At 37.7% G+C, this 16,430-nt stretch overlaps 1 protein-coding gene across 1 annotated transcript in view; it reads left to right on the forward strand.

Annotated features, from left to right (window-relative positions):
* The first annotated feature begins 2,304 nt into the window (after positions 1-2,304).
* The window catches only part of LOC148123062 (vomeronasal type-2 receptor 26-like), an 84,622-nt gene continuing 70,496 nt past the window's right edge, over positions 2,305-16,430 (forward strand). Inside the window, exon 1 of the mRNA XM_087897992.1 lies at positions 2,305-2,525. Coding sequence (XP_087754118.1) covers positions 2,305-2,525 — 221 coding nt within the window. The remainder of the gene's footprint in view (positions 2,526-16,430) is intronic.

The following is a 16,430-nucleotide window of genomic DNA, read 5'->3' on the forward strand; positions in this document are numbered from 1 at the left end:
AGCCTATATTCTACAACCCCAGAGAGGTGAAGTAGCAAGGAGAACCCTAAGAGAAACATACATACATCCCCCTGGGAGGGGGAAATAAACAAGATCTCCTGAGAAAATTGAGAGTGTGGTATGGGGAGAATAGGCAGGGCAGAAGGGAAAAGAGTAGAAGAGGAGTGGGGAGGAGAACTAAAGGGAATGGGTTGGCCAAGATGGGTGAAGGGCACTGAAAGAGAACAAGGAAAGAGATATCTTGATTGAGGGAGCCATTATGAGCCAAGCAAAAAGCCTATAGTAGAGGAATTCCCAGCAACACTCAAGGATGACCCCTGCTAAGACTCTCAGCAAAATTAAAGATGTTGCCTGAACTGGCTTTGCTCTGCAGACTGATGAATATCTTAAATGTTGTCCTAGAACCTACACCCAGCAACTGATGGAGGCAGATGCAGAGAATTAAGGTGGAGGACCGGGCTGAACTCCCAAAGTTCAGGCAAAAATAAGGAGGAGTGAAAATATCAGCAAAAAGGTTAAGACCGTATGGAGATACCCACTGAAGCAGTTTTCCTGAGCTAAAAGAAGTCTTCCAATACCGTCCTGACATCAAGGGAGCCAGCACAGGACGAAATTAGGCCTTCTGAATGTGGATAAAAGTTGGATGGCTGGGGCAGAGTGTGGGGCCACTGATAGTGAGACCAGAATTTATCCTAACTGCTTGATGTGACTTTTGAGAACCTGTTCTTTCTGGAAGGATATCTTGTTCAGTCTAGATACAGTCATTGGCCCTGCCTCAAAGCAATGTGCTATACTTATTTGAATCCCCATGGGAAGCCTAATCCTCTCTGAGAACTGAATGTAGGGTGGGATAAGGTTGGGAAGGAGGGGACAGGTGAAGGCACCATGAAGAGGGGAAGGCATGGGAAATGGATTTGACATGTACAATGAAAAAAGATAGATTTTTAAAATGAATTAAAATAAAAATTGTTTTGTTTTATGCTATATTATAATTAGCAGAAGTGCATAATGAAAGGATGAAATTATTTCTAAAGCAAGAGTATTTCTGTAGTTTTGATATAAGGATAATTTCAGCCTCATAAAAAGAGTTTGGCAAAGTTCCTTCTGTTTCTATTATGTGGAACACATTGAGGAGTATAGATATTAGCTCTTCTATGAAGTTCTGGTAGAATTCTGCACTGAAACCACCGTGCCCTGAACTTTTTTTGGAACCCATTCTTTTTGGATGGATACTTTGATCAGCCTACTTTGGTCCTTCCACAAAGCAATGTGCCTTATCTCTTTGAGGAGTGGATGGGGTGTGTTGTGCGGGAAAGGTGGAAGGAATGGGAGGAGTAGAGGGAGGAGGAACTGGGACTGGTATGTAAAATAAAAAAGTTTGTTTATTTTGAAAAATAAATAAAGTAAATAAAAGAGTATTTCGGGTAGGTGGTAATACAAAAAAGAAGAAATGTAAAGATGAAGAATTATTCTATTGGTTGATTTTTTACAAGTGTACTTGGGAGGAGCTGTACCAGAGTGCACTTAAAAGCAGAACAAAGAATACTGATTGGAAACCTTAATACTGTGAAAGGATGAGATGAGAAATTTTTATGTACTTGTCTGAAATGTGGAAAAAATTTCTACATCTTTACAATCATTGCTAGAAGGGGAAGAGAGCAGATCAGAGAGTAAGGATAGAAATGAGGTCAGTGTGCCTGTGAATGCCAGACACTAAAAACCGACATCACCACTTCACATTCATATGAAAGTATTGTATAAAATATTTCAGTGTTTGCAATGTGGAATCCAACTATTGCTTTGTCTGTTATCTGTTCACACTTCTATGTGTCTTTCAAAACAGCAATCCAAATCAAACAAGCTGGACCTACAATTCTTTCTCATGCTATGGTGCTCTCCAAAGTCACTGTGGATGATTATGAAATCATAGAGGTAGGGGACTAAGGAACAAAACAAACATGTTTTTCCCCAGCATAGAAGATGCAGGTGCAGAGGCCAAGGGCAATGAGATCCCCAGAGCACATGTATGAGAGTGAAAAGCAACAAAAGCCAGTGCATTTATTGTCACTCTGATTAGTTAGAGGAGAATGTCAATACTCTCACCCTCGGTTTTATGGACTTTCTTCTATCTGTGTCCTTGTCTGGCATAAGAACCATAGACTATGCAACATCAGGAACAAGCTGTAGCTAACAGAGTCTTCTCTGACACTGTCAAGGTCTAAACCTGTTCCATGAACAAAGCCAATAACCTTTATGGATCAGCCTAGTTGCAGGGCATTGTCTCTGTGTGGTGCAGATGCTGATATGTCTCATCCTTTGCTTTGCCTCTTCCTACTCCTGCAATCTATGTTTGCATTAATGAGAATAACTAATCAGAAGTGTTTGGAGTATGGGAAGCCCGCCACATACATGAAGGCTGACATAATCCTAGGTGCATTTATCCCCATTTACTTCACAAAAGATGGACCCAAGGAAATCCAGATATTTTTTGAGACAAAACAGAATCCACAATCTGAACACTTAATGTAAGTACTTGTGCCACTGTGATAAGGAGGTTCTAACTGGATACAGTGCATGCTCATCTGTGCACATATAATTCTTTTAAGAATAATGAACTGTATGCACAGAAATGTGAAACTCAGTTGCCAACTTTCCACATTCATTATGCTTCTAGAGATCTTTACTCTCCTCTTCTTTATTTCTCTAGTCAAACAGAGATCAAATAGGGAAATCAACAACGTTTGTGTCTGTTCATACTTTGAGTTCATGGTAAGGCTTATATTATTTTCACAGATTGTCTTTAATGTATCAGGAGAGGTTGCACCCTGTTCATATATCTTTTAGGAATCTAAATGTGTTGTTTGAATGTTTGTTTCTTTCTACAGACTTGAAAAGTTTCTGCTAAATCCCCATATCTTTAGTGCCCACCTTACCATTTTTATCTTATATGTCCTTGTATTTGTTTGTTTAAGTATCTCAGATTTGGACATTGTGATCATGTTTATTACTTATTTAATTCTCCTTGACATTTTAATGCAGTGTCTGAGAATCACATCCTTTATGCTTGATATTCTGTTTTCTGCTTAGTCAGTGCTGCTGGAGTCACTTTCCTCTGAGTTTTTATTGGCAGTTTCTTGATCTTTTTATTTAGAACATTTCTATTGCTTCTTCTCCTAACCCAGAATCTCAATTTCTTTTTAGGATTTGACTTTTTGGTACTGAGTCTTTGTTATCCATGAGTTTTTTACTCACCCCTCAGCCATTGTGCTCCTGTACTGTGTTGTATTTGTCTCAATGCCAAGTTGAATTCACTTGCTTGTTTATATCTTCTTTTAGGTCATCCATCTTTTTACTTTTTGAACTAGCAATCTGACATTTGACCTTTCTGAATGTTTTTGAGTTCATTTTTGGTTAGTTATCATATTGTGCCGTAGTTATTTGGCCTTGCATTTTAGTGATTCCTGCTGTATGTTTCTATTGTTGCTATAAGCAGTACCTTTATTCATTTGAGCATCAATTACACATTTGGATGATCCTATACTAAGAAGTTTCTCCTCAAATGTTCAACCTATTCATTGCTGTGTAAGAAGGAAACAAACATCCAGGTGCATATGCCTAGCACTTGTGGTGTTATGGAATATGTGAAGAAAAATTGCTAGGTGCTAGATTTATTTGGCACTTATAGTACTCTTAGGAATGCTTTCACTGGATGGTCGGGCTACAGGTCAGTAGCCTACTACTTCAGGAGATGGAAGGAGTTCCAAGACCAAGAGGCGAGGCAGTGGACAGGAAAGCTTTAACTTTAACTGACATCAGTTCTTATCTGGAGTCTGCCTGATGTAGCATAGTTGAATTGAAGTCACAACTCACTGAATCTTACATTAATTTGTTTTAGTTTACAGATAAAAATGAAAGACTTAGATATATTAACATCTCCACTCTCTGTAATCTGTACTGAAACCTCATTGTAGAAGAAGCAGTTAGCCAGTGTCTATAAATAGTGATGTAGACTCGTGATTTAGAGCCATATCAAAAGTTTGGTGATTCAAAGGGGGATACAAATATGAACACTCTTTCCCTGTTACCTCTGTACAGATTTATATATGTATGTCAGATAAGTATGTGGCACAATGAGATGCAATTTAATGTATTGTTTAGAAAACAATAAAAGAAAATTAAAAATTTTGTGCATTGACTATGAAAATAGTAGGTAGTACTTCACCAAGGCTAGATTAATAGCTTATCAGAACTCCACTGATTAATATGATAAAACTCTGTATGTTAGAAATCTTTAAGTTTCATTTTCATATATCTTAGATCATAGACCTTTGCAACTTGCGTCTACCTACATTAAATCATTTTTCTAACTCTCAAAAGTAACATCAACTTCAAACTTATTTCCATCCAATCTTTTACCATGAGTCTGATATGATTGACTTATAGGAGCTGTAATTCAAAAGAAGGTTCTTTAAAATATAAGAATAGTAAAAAGTATATTTGTTTCTAGTAATAACATGATAGTTTCAGTTTGATTTTCGATTGAACCGGTATGAGATTATCTTTTTCAGTGTTAGGTTTGTCAGTAAGGTAACCCTGTCTGTGAGTCTGCTTTTTTCAGCAGACTATCTGTTTGTTGTACGATACAACAAAACCTGCCTTATGTATATGACATAGACTGACCATGCAAGTGCAGCCTTGTTGGGAGGAGCTGGGTCGGACTGCTTGCTGATGCTAAAATTATAAAGTTGAAACTTGCTGTCAACACTATCAGAGATCTGAGAAGGATAAATGTGAGCAGGAAGTATAATCGAAATTGCCTCTCTATCAGGTAAAATGACACAGACTTACTTGATACTGGGGCAACCAGCTGAGATCTTCATATGATTTCAGTGTCTTTGTTGGGAGCAGAGATTATCATCTTCAGATGCCACATGAGACACCATTGGACTTTGGTTGCCACACAGGACAGCATCAGCCTTCAACCACTGGACTCTTGAGATTTCAGAAATGTTTTTGTGGAGGAGGAACTTGAGGAAACTGACCTATCTTGCCAAGGCAGAGAGGGGCATTCAACACTACAGTGTTCACAGTTTGTAAAGGGACCAGGTGGTGGGTGAGACATGTGCCAGCTCTTGACCCAGTTTTCGGCATTAACACAACTGAGGTAATATCCAGGTGGAGTCTGCATGTTTCATTGTATTTGTGGATAGCCTCAACTACAGATTCCGGAAGCTGGCATTTTTGTTTATAAGGTAAAGTCTTTTTATTAAGTACCTTAACTGCCATGTTCAGCAGATCTCTCTAGGGGGGTTGAGGGACACCATCTAATTTATTAACTATATCTGATTTTGAACAAACTTTATTTCTTTCTAGTTTCTTGCTTCAGACTTACCATTAATAGCACAAGCAGAAGGCCAAAGCTTGTCCCTCTGTAAATGAAATACATTTGTACGCATAACCAAAACAAGGCTCTGAGCATGGTAAAGAAGACGATCATTTATGAAGTGACTGACCATTAGTTTGCATGTCTTAATTATCTTCTACAGTTTACAAGTTGGTAGCTTTTGTAAGAATAGAATTTTACAGTTTCATCCCTGTTAGGTGAGCCTTATAATTTTGTTTTTTTTTTTTTGTTTTGTTTTGTTTTGTTTTTTTTCTTTCTTTTTTTTTAAGTAAATTTTATTAAATTATAAAAGTTTCCATTTCCGCCCCCCCTCCCAACACCCTCCTACTCCCCCCAATCCCCCTCCTCCTCCCTCTTCGTCCCCCAGGGCAGTCAGGGTTTCCTGGCCGGGCCCCTGCCGCGGGCCAGAATCAACTCACCACTCCGAAGGCCCTCTGGATGGAAGCTGGGATGGCTGGCGGGGGAGCCTTATAATTTTGAAATGAAGATTTAATTGAAGCCCCTTGCTGGGAAGTGGTGATACATGATTTTAATCCCAGCACGAAGGAGGCAGAGGCAGTTCGATCTCTGAGTTCGAGGTCAGCATGGTCTACACGAGCTAGTTTCAGGAGAGGTAACAAAGCTACACAGAGAAACCCTGCTTTGAAAAACCAAAGGGGAAAAAAAGACTCTTTGGTATCAAAATCTTGAAGACTATAGTTCACAGAACGTCTGGGAACATGACGTCATGATCATTCATAGTGTAACTTTACAGAATATCTGTTTCCTATATGACATGTTTTATTCAAATAGCTAAAGATTAACAAAGTTATCAAATACAAGAAGGGTATGCATGTATCTTTGAGTCAGTTTCTGCTAGTCTGGATAGAATTTAGGAATTTCTAAACTTTATCTAACGTAACTTATTCATTAAATACACATTGTTCTTATCTATATTGTCTAGATGCCTAGTGTTGGACACAGCAATGGCAAAAGTGTTCTGACATATATATCTAAATAAGTTTCTTTTATCATAAATAGGCTATTAGAACCTTAGCAATCATAAATCATCTTCAAACTTTTGCTGTTATCAAGTTCTTTCCTCCACAAACGAATTAAATCAAATGATATGTGAATTATGCTGTGTCATATCTTTTTCTAAACAAGAGTAGAATTCAAAACACAAATAAGCATATTCTATATTTTTTAACTCTCAAGTATTTCTTTTTTCAGTTTTTTATTGATTTTTATTCAGTTTTACATTTTAGTTGGCTCCCCTTACTGCCTTTCCCCTCTCCCTTCAAACCTAACCCAAGGTTCCCATGCTCCCAATTTACTTAGGAGATCTTGTCTTTTTCTACTTCCCATGTACATTAGATCTATTTAAATCTCTCTTAGCATCTTCATTGTTGTCTAACTTCTCTGGGATTGTGATTTGTAGGCTGGTTTTCTTTGCATTGTGTTTAAAAACCACCTATGAGTGAGTATATATGATAATTGTCTGTCTGTGTCTGGGTTACTTCACTCAAAATAATGTTTTCTAGATTCATTCATTTTCCTGCAAAATTCAAGATGTTGTTATTTTTCTGCTGTGTAGTACTCCATTGTGTAAATGCATCATGTTTTCATTATGCATTCTTCAGTTGAGGAGCATTTAGTTTGTTTCCAGGTTCTGGCTATGACAAAAATTTTGCTATGAACATAGCTGAGCACATGTCCTCATGACATGGTTGAGCATCCTTTGGATATATACCCATAGTGGTATGACTGGGTATGGGGGAAGGGTGTTTCTTAATAGTATGAGAAATCACCACACTGACATTCAAAGGGACTGTACCACCTGCATTCCCACCAGCAATGTGGAAGTGTTTCCCTTTCCACACAACCCCTCCTGTAGAAGTTGTCTTCAGTGTTTTTGATCTTGGCCATTTTTACAGTTGTAAGATGAAATATCAGAGCTGTTTTGATTTGCATTCCTCTTATGACTAAGGATGTTGAGCATTTCCTTAAGTGTCTTTCACTCATTTTAGACTCCTCTAACGTGTTGAGAGTTCTCTGTTTAAGCCTGTACTCCATTTTTTTTGTTGGATTATGTGTTCTTTTGATGATCTATTTCTTGAGATCTTTGTACATTTTGGAAATCAGATCTCTGTCTGATGTGGTGTTAGTGAAGATCTTTTCCCATTCTGTAAGCTGTTGTTTTTTCTTGTTGACTGTATCCTTTGCTTTACATAAGATTTTCAGTTTCAAGAGGTTTCATTACTTGCATCTCTCAGTGTCTGTGCTTCTTGGGTTATATTTCAGAAGTGGTCTCCTGTTCCAATGCTTTCAAGTGTACTTCCCACTTTCTCTTCTATGAGGTTCAGTATGGCTGGCCTTATGTTGAGGTCTTTAATCCATTTGGACCTGAGTTTTGTGCATGGTGATAGATATGGGTCTATTTTCATTCTTCTACATGTTGATATCCAGCTATGCCAGCACCACTTGTTAAATATGCTTTCTTTTGACATTTTATATTTCTTGCTTCTTTGTCAAAATCAAGTGTTCAAAGGTGTGTTGATTAATATCTGGGTCTTCTATTATGTTCCATTGTTCCTCCTGTCTGTGCTTATGCCAGTATCAGGTTGCTTTCAGTACTATAGCTCTGTAATAGAATTTGATTTCAGCTCAGAACTCTACAAGACTGTCAAAGAAGAACCAATACCAATACGATTCAAATTATTCCACACAATAGAAAGAGAAGAAACAATGTCAAACTCTTTTTATGAGACTACAATTACCCTGATAGTTAAACTATAGAAAGACATTACTAAGAAGAATTATAGACCAATATCACTCATGAACATTGATGCAAAAATACTAAATAAAATACTGGCAAATTGAATCCAAGAACACATCAGAACCATCATCCACCATGATCAAGTTGGCTACATCCCAGAGATGCAGGGATGGTTCAACATAAGAAAATCTGTCAATGTAATCCACCATATAAACTAACTAAAAAATAAAAACCACAGGATCATCTCATCTAATGCCAAAAAAGCTTTCGACAAAATACAACATCACTTCATGATAAAGGTCTTGGAGACAGCAGGGATACAAGAAACATACCTAAACATAATAAACACAATATAGAGCAAGCCAACAGCCAACTTCAAACTAAATGGAGAGAAACTCCCAGTGAATACATTGAAATCGGGAACAAGACAAGGTTGTCCACTCTCTCCCTTTCTATTCAATATAATTCTTGAGGTCCTAGCTAGAGCAATAAGACACCAAAAGGAGATCAAGGGGTACAAATCAGAAAAGAGGAAGTCAAACTCTCACCGTTCGCTGATGATATGATAGTTTACATAAGCAATCCCAAAAATTCTACCAAGAAACTTCTATAACTCATAAACACTTTCATTAATGTAGCAGTATACAAGAGTAACTCAAAGAATCAGTAGCCCTCCTGTGCACAGATGTTAAATGGACTGGGGAAGAAAACAGAGAACAACACCCTTCACAATAGCTACAAATAGCAGAACATATCTCAGAGAAACTCTAACCAAGCAAGTGGAATAGTTGTATGAAAAGAACTCTAAATCTTTGAAGAAAGAAATTGAAAAAAGCACCAAAAAGTAGAAAAATCTTCCATGTTCTTGGGTAGGCAGAATTAACATAGTAAAAATGGCAGTCTTACCAAAAGCAATCTACAGATTCAACGCAATGCCCAAAATTATCTCAGAAAAATTCTTCATAGACCTAGAAAAACAGGACTCAACTTCATATGGAAAAGCAAAACACCCAAGATAACCAAAACAATCCTTTACAATAAAAGAACATCTGGAGGCATCACAATCCCAGACTTCAAGTTTTACTACAAAGTCTTTCTGTTCCGATATTTAACCTGACTTTTTGTTTCAGATTTTCAGATTTTTAAACTATACTCAATGAATTTACAAATCCATAGCTACAAATCCCATAGAAAATAGTCATCCAAATCTTAAGATAAATACTTATCAAAAGTTTTATGCCTATAAGAGAGGAGAGTAGATTAGCAGCCATAAACCCTATTGCAAAAATATTTTTTAGATATTTTTAAACATACAGTGTCTTTTACATTTTTGCTCTCGTCCTTGTTATAGATTCAGGTAGCAAATTTGACACAGGACAGATTTGAATGAAACTTTTAAGCAGCATACTCAGGTCTGGAGGGAGGGGCTAAAACCCAGAGCCAGTTCAAATTCTGTATCGAATACATCAGAATAAAACAGTTTTTTTATTTTGTGTAGTGCAAAGATATTTGAATCTCTGTAAAACTGTTTCAGTGATCAGAGGAAAAGACAAGAACAGCAGAGAGGAGAGAAGAATCCATGAGGTGGCAAGAGCAGGGAACAAAGAAAACACAGATGTAAGAGATTTTGAGAATAAAAAGCAGAAAGATTTTGGAATTAAGGGACTTTGGGATCATATGCTTGTGAAGTGTAAAAAATTGTTACAATTTGGGGGCATTTGGAATTTCAGAGTGCCATCTTTGTCTATTGAACAATCCTCATGAAAATCCATTTGCAATGAGACAACTAGTATTAAAGAAAACTCTAAATTTGAGAAGGAAAAAAGATCAGATTAGGCACATGAAAGTATGCAAAGCAAGCTCAAGGAGTAAGCAAAGAACATGTTTGGAGGGAGAGGAAGTAAGGCAGAGAGAAGCATAAGTTTCCTGGATTTGCCATGAAGTCTGAGAAATTTGTCAGAGGGAAATGTCCCAAATCACAAAGGAGCAGCATCCCTTTCCGTGAGATGAGTGCCCAATAGGAAAAGAGAAACTGCCTCATGCACAGGCTAAAACTCTCTAAATAACCCATTCACTCACATGTCAGTGCTGAATGGTTTCAACACTGTATCTCAAAAGTTCTCACTTGATCCACAACCAGAGAAGTTGGGACAATAGGAACTAGTGGTCCCAATGTCTTATCAACAAACATTGACTTAACTATTGATAACACAAAGAATCCAATTTAAAACACATGGACCTAAACTGAGAATTCAGTTTAGTGACTGAGAAAGAAAATAAATATGCTCCAAGTTGTTTAGCAATTACTGAAATACAAATCAAATCTTCTATGATATTTTATATTTCCCATGAATATAAAGTACATCAAATACTGGAATATATGTGAGTGAATGGGATTAAAAAATGGTAAGCCCTATGAAAATTAGTGTGGAGGATTTCTAAAAGTGTGGAAAGATATCTACACAATTCTCTATGTCTATCATTCCTGGGCATATGTATAAATGACTGTGTATCCTACTGTCAAAATTCTTGATCGTCTCTGTTCATTGTTGCTCTATTCACAATAGCCTTGAAATGAGTGCAGCCTCAATGTCAATTAACTGATAAATGGATATTTTAACTGTGGTACATGTAAACAACTAAATTTTATTTGGCAACAAACAAATAGAATTATGGAAACTGCATGTAACGGATGGAGCTGGAATTACCACTCTGTATGAGGTAACCCAGACACAATAAGACAAAGTCAAATGCTTTCTCTCATATGCAGATGCTAGCTTTGAATCTTCAGGTGTCTCTACTTAACTGGACTACACATATTAGCCAGGAAACTACTAAGGTTCGAAGGAGAGGGGATTTCACTAACAGGGAAATAGAACACATGTGGTGTGAAGAGGGGGACGGAAATACTGGAGCATGAAGGGTTAAGTAGCAAGTCATGGGAGAGCAGCTTAGAGGGAGTGTGTGAAGGAATAACTAACTCTAAGACCTTGGAGAAAGCTTATGGAACTGTACTACTATAGAAACTTCAAAATACATATACATACATATGAAGCATTTAAATGGGGTTACTATATAACTGGGGGAGAATACCCCTCCCAAAGATCATGAAATATTAAGCAAAAGGACAAGTGCTAGGTATGAGTTAAGTGTCTTAAGTTGTTTGTAAATATTTGTCCCTACGCACACAAACATTACCAGCTATTTCCTTTGTTCTTGGTTACCCTCCAGAATTTGATGACAGGACCTGTTTAATGAGAGCAACACATAACTGAGTCACAGGACATGCAGTAATTAAGCTGTGGCTAATATAGAAATTTCATTCATACCTGCTAGCATCCACATTCATAAAAAGTTTTCTACACATTAATAAAAAACGTAATAAATAACCTGTCTAGCATACCAACAATCCCTGAAACCTACAATTATGTCAGGCAGAACAAGATATGTCCACTGATGATATATCTTTATACTGGCATTAATATTATGGGAGTAACCCACAACGTTCTTTTCAGATTTAAGTTCAGTTCCACGAGGAATATACCATGCCCCATTGACCTAAATAACTGTGGTTAATTATGTCATTGTTCCTAATAGAGCCTAATAATATTACTAAGCTAAATGGACAAATATTTTGCCTACCTGCTCAATTCTTACCTTTAAATGGGAATTTCACTGCATACTTCCCTCATACATTCTCAGGGAAGCTTCATTTTCCAACAGATGGTGTTTAATACAGAAAACTGTAAGTTGTCACCAACCAGATAATGAGAGATTATGGAGTGCCCAGATCTACATGAGACACATTTGTCATTTACTCTTTCCCCTCAAAACTCAGAAGAGAGGGTAAAATTTTCTAAGAGTAGAGATAGTGCATGATTGGGTTGAAATTGTTTGTTCATTCAATGGCATGGCCATGGCACACATGAACTGACTGCACAGGACCATCAGGAAATGAATATAAACTCCTGACATTAATGGGAGAGAGGATCATGAATACTTCTCCTGCGTAAGGAGCCATTGGCAGTTTGTAGCTGCTCGGGGTAGGAAAATCAGTTTTTTCAGGGTATGGTCACTGAGAGGATTCCCATTCTCCAGCAGAAGGCTTCACTCCCATGTATGCTCTAGTAGTGCAGAGCGCCCTCTTTGGGGATTTACAGAGAATGCACTTGAATATAGGCGGAGAAAGTGTCAGGAAGGAAAAGGGAAAAAGAAGTGGTGAGTAAGTGATATGGATTTTATGAAAACACATTCTATGCAGGTAAGATATTCTCAAGTAATGAATAATACATACTTTAATAAATGTACTGGAGATAATTTGAAACAACTTTAAAAATAAAAAAGAAGTTGAGGGTTAGCAGAAAGGGATCTCCTTGTCCTCAGTAATTGCAGACTTCCACCTACACATATGGAGGGAGTTCAGTTGACAGTGTGAACTCTGATATTTCCTCTGGCTTATGTTGTTCCTGTGTCTTTATTGAATGACAGTCTGATATCCACCAGCCTGTGTTAATAGGAGCCATTTTCCTACTTTGAACATCAGAGCTCCTTAGCCACATTGAGGTGTGAATTCTAAGGGCTGGCTAGATTATCTCACTCTTTGGTACCAGGCCAGACCATACTACCCTTGTTGCTGTATCATCAGAGGGTGACTCCACAGTGACATAAAACTGGAAAACCACTTTATCATGGGAACAGTACAGGTGTTAACACTTGGCAACGTGTTGGTTTTAAACCAGCAGGCAGGAGGATGCTGTGTGGATTTCAGACATACAACAGTAACTCTCAGGCTTCACTGCAGTGATCAACAGATTCACAGATCTACATTCTTACCAGTCATGTGAGCTAAGGATCAGATGATCCATTCAAACTCCAGTATGATTCTCTAATAAGAAGCTTGATTTGTGATTGCCCATGGCTGGACTCTCTTTCTTATGTCCTTTCTAGACTAGATTATCTGCTGTCTGATCCTTTAGTGCATAGCTTTCCTGCAATCCTGTTCTCTAAAAAGCCATGATTTGTTCTTTCTATCATTCAGAATTTGTGGCTGACTAAATATAGTACCCACACCCCGTGGAGTTTCCTTGATGTCAATGTGCTATATTGCTAAATCTTTAAAAAATTGTATATTGAAATTTTTTATTTTTTATTATTTATTAAAAATTTCCATTTCCTCCCATTTCCCTCCCCCTCCCCGCACACTTCCTTCCTCCTCCCTCTCAAGTCCAAAGAGCAGTCAGAGTTCCCTACCTTGTTGAAAGTCCATGGTCCTCCCACTCCAACCAAGTCAAGGAAGGTGAGCTTCCAAACAGACTAGGCTATCACAAAAACAGTACATGCAGTACAATCAAAATCCAGTGCCATTGTCCTTGGCTTCTCAGTCACCTCTTATTGTCAGCCATGTTCAGAGAGTGCAGTTTGATCACATGTTCCATCAGTTCCAGTCCAGCTGGCCTTGGTAAGCTCCCATTAGATCAGCCTTGCTGTCTCAGTGAGTGGACTTCCCACAGGGCAGGAGACCCTGACTTCCCTTGGGGACAAAGAGGGAGGAGGAGAGGGAGGGGGGGAGTGGGAGGGCGTTGGGAGGAGGGGCGTAAATGGAAACTTTTTATAATTTAATAAAATTACTAAAAAAAAATATACAATTAAATTTAAAAATACAATTCAATTTCCAGAATGATATAGAAAGGGGGTTACATAGAATGACTTTACTAACACTGAGGGAGACAAGGAATTTTTCAAAAAAGGGGTAAGTTGTGCTGAGATGATCAAGGGTGATTTAAAGGTCATAAGTTTAAAACAGCGGAAAAGCAATTTAACACAAATCTACAGAAGCTTAAAAGAACAAGGCTTCAATACCAAAGCTCCCAGTAGTTGATATGATTACAGCAGAGAAGAGCCGGATGAACCCATGAAAACCCCAGTCACAGGAGTATCATTGAACTTCCTTTATAACAAATTTAAGATTTATACAAAAATTTATGCACACATACATATATGCATGTAGCTTTTGATTTTATTTGCTTATTCCTTATAATTTACTGAAACCTTCATTTTCACACATTTTGCCAAGAACGTAGTTTTTATTCTTAAATTATTGATATTTTTGCAGTTTTATTATTCTTGCATAGGTACCAAAATGATCATAGTGTTTGTTTCTTTCTTGTACTATTAATATAAGAAAAGAAGTAGAGACATAGAAAGACAGACCTTCCAACTTTCTCAGCTCTTCTATAATGAATTATAGCAATAAATATTTAAAAATTGTTGCCAAAAATTACTATTATATCCTAGATATAAAGCATGAGTTTGTAGTTTACTGGTAATTTGAAATTTATATTAGCACATGTCTGAATATTTAGGAGTTTTTGTTAATGCTCATATTTTGATTTAAATGTTTTGTTTATAAATATATGTATATATAGCAGGTATTTATGATTATCTCTATGATATATAGATACCAGTATTCACGATTTAGAAGTAATATGATATTTATACCAAACCTCATCTATAAGAAAACTTATCAAATCAACTCTCTCTGCTTCTTGATCATTCAGACATTAGCAGCAAATTTAAATTAAAAGCTCAAGGGTGGAACTAGAGAGGGAAATTCAATATTCTTAACGTAATTTATATTGTTAAGTTATTATATTCTTTCAAACTGTTGGGATTTTTTACTTTTTAAAAAAACAAAACAAACTATTTTTTCATTACACATACCAATTCAAGTCCCCGCTCCTTCCCCTCCTCCTATTCCCTCCACTTACCCCTCTACCCACCCCCATCCACTCCTTGGAGAAGGTAAGACACATTGCTTTGCGAAAAGTCCAAGGCCCTCCCTACTATAGCTAGGCTGGCCAAAGTATACATCCAAAGAGAATAGGTTCCCAAAAAGCCAGCACAAGCAGTAGGGATAAATCCTGGTGCCACTGCCAGTGACCCCTCATTATGCCCCAGTCATACAACTGTCAACCTCATTCAGAGGGACTAGTTTGGTCCTACGATTGATCCTTCCCAGTCTGCCTGGAGTTGGTGAGCTCCCATTCAATTGGGTAAACTATTTCCGTGGGTGTCACCATCTTGGTCCAAAGTGTTGTTCTCATAACTAAGTATTTTCTATGTTGTGACTATATCAGATATAAACTTTCTGCTCCAGTTCTACCTAATGATGGACAAATACCTGTCTAAACCTGATCTAAGATTACATTTTAGAGTCATGAATCCGAATGTGTGACTGGAGTCAGCAACCCCAGTTTCACTGGTCCTGTCCTATTACCTGTTGTCAATAAAAGACATGTATCTTTCCAGTACGTTTATAAAAGATTAATACCCACTGGATTTTGAATATCTATTGATGGAATTAGATATCGCCTACTTACAGTCAAAACCAAAAATAATTTTTTAAAACAAGAAACAATTCTGGTGTGGGAGAATTGTCTGTATTCTGTCAATCATATTTTAAAAAAACGCTGATTGGCCAGGCAGGCAGTATAGGCAGGAAAGCCAGAGAGGAAGTAGAGGTGGAGCAAAGAGACTGGGAGTATTCTAGGAAGTTCCCTCTGCCAGTTCTGCCCAGACCACCAGAGAGGAAAGATGTAAGCTGCCCAGCTGAGAAAGGTACTGAGCCGTGTGGCTAACGTAGATAAGAATAATGGGGTAACATAAGTTATAAGAACTAATAAGTAGCCTGACCTAATGGGCCAATCAGCTTTATAACTTATAGAGATCTCTGTGTGATTGATTTTCTTTAGGATTTGCTGGCTGTGGGGTACTGGGTGGGACAGATACCCCAAACTAGCCGACCCATCATGTTATACAATTCTGTATTTAGGGAAGAATGGAACTCATTTTGTTCAGAACCAGAAAAGCTCTTGAGACTCCTTCATTGCCTCTCACCCCAACTCAGCTCTGTCTGTGAATAGTCTCTAACCTTCTCTTTCTATGGATGCTGTTCTCCTTCCCATGTAGTAAAGTACCACCGAAACTCTGAATTTCTGTCCACAGTGTGTCAGCAGCAGCAACAGAGAGAAGGTGGACACAGCATCCTGAGTGTCAGCAGAGGAAATGAGACTGATGACACAAGATGACCCGATTTAACTTTAGGTAAAGGGGAGGCAACGTCACAACCAATGACATAAATCACAGTCAGTGATGGCCTGGAGAAAATGTCATCAAGCAGAAAATGGCTTTGTGCAAAAGTGATTCTAGAAAGGTCAAAAGGTCACTCTGGTGGGCTGTGTGTCTGCCTCATAGTTTATGTGCTAAAGT

This window comes from Myodes glareolus, chromosome 2 (genome assembly GCF_982192425.1).
Source record: "Myodes glareolus chromosome 2, mMyoGla1.1, whole genome shotgun sequence".
Lineage (NCBI taxonomy): Eukaryota > Metazoa > Chordata > Mammalia > Rodentia > Cricetidae > Myodes > Myodes glareolus.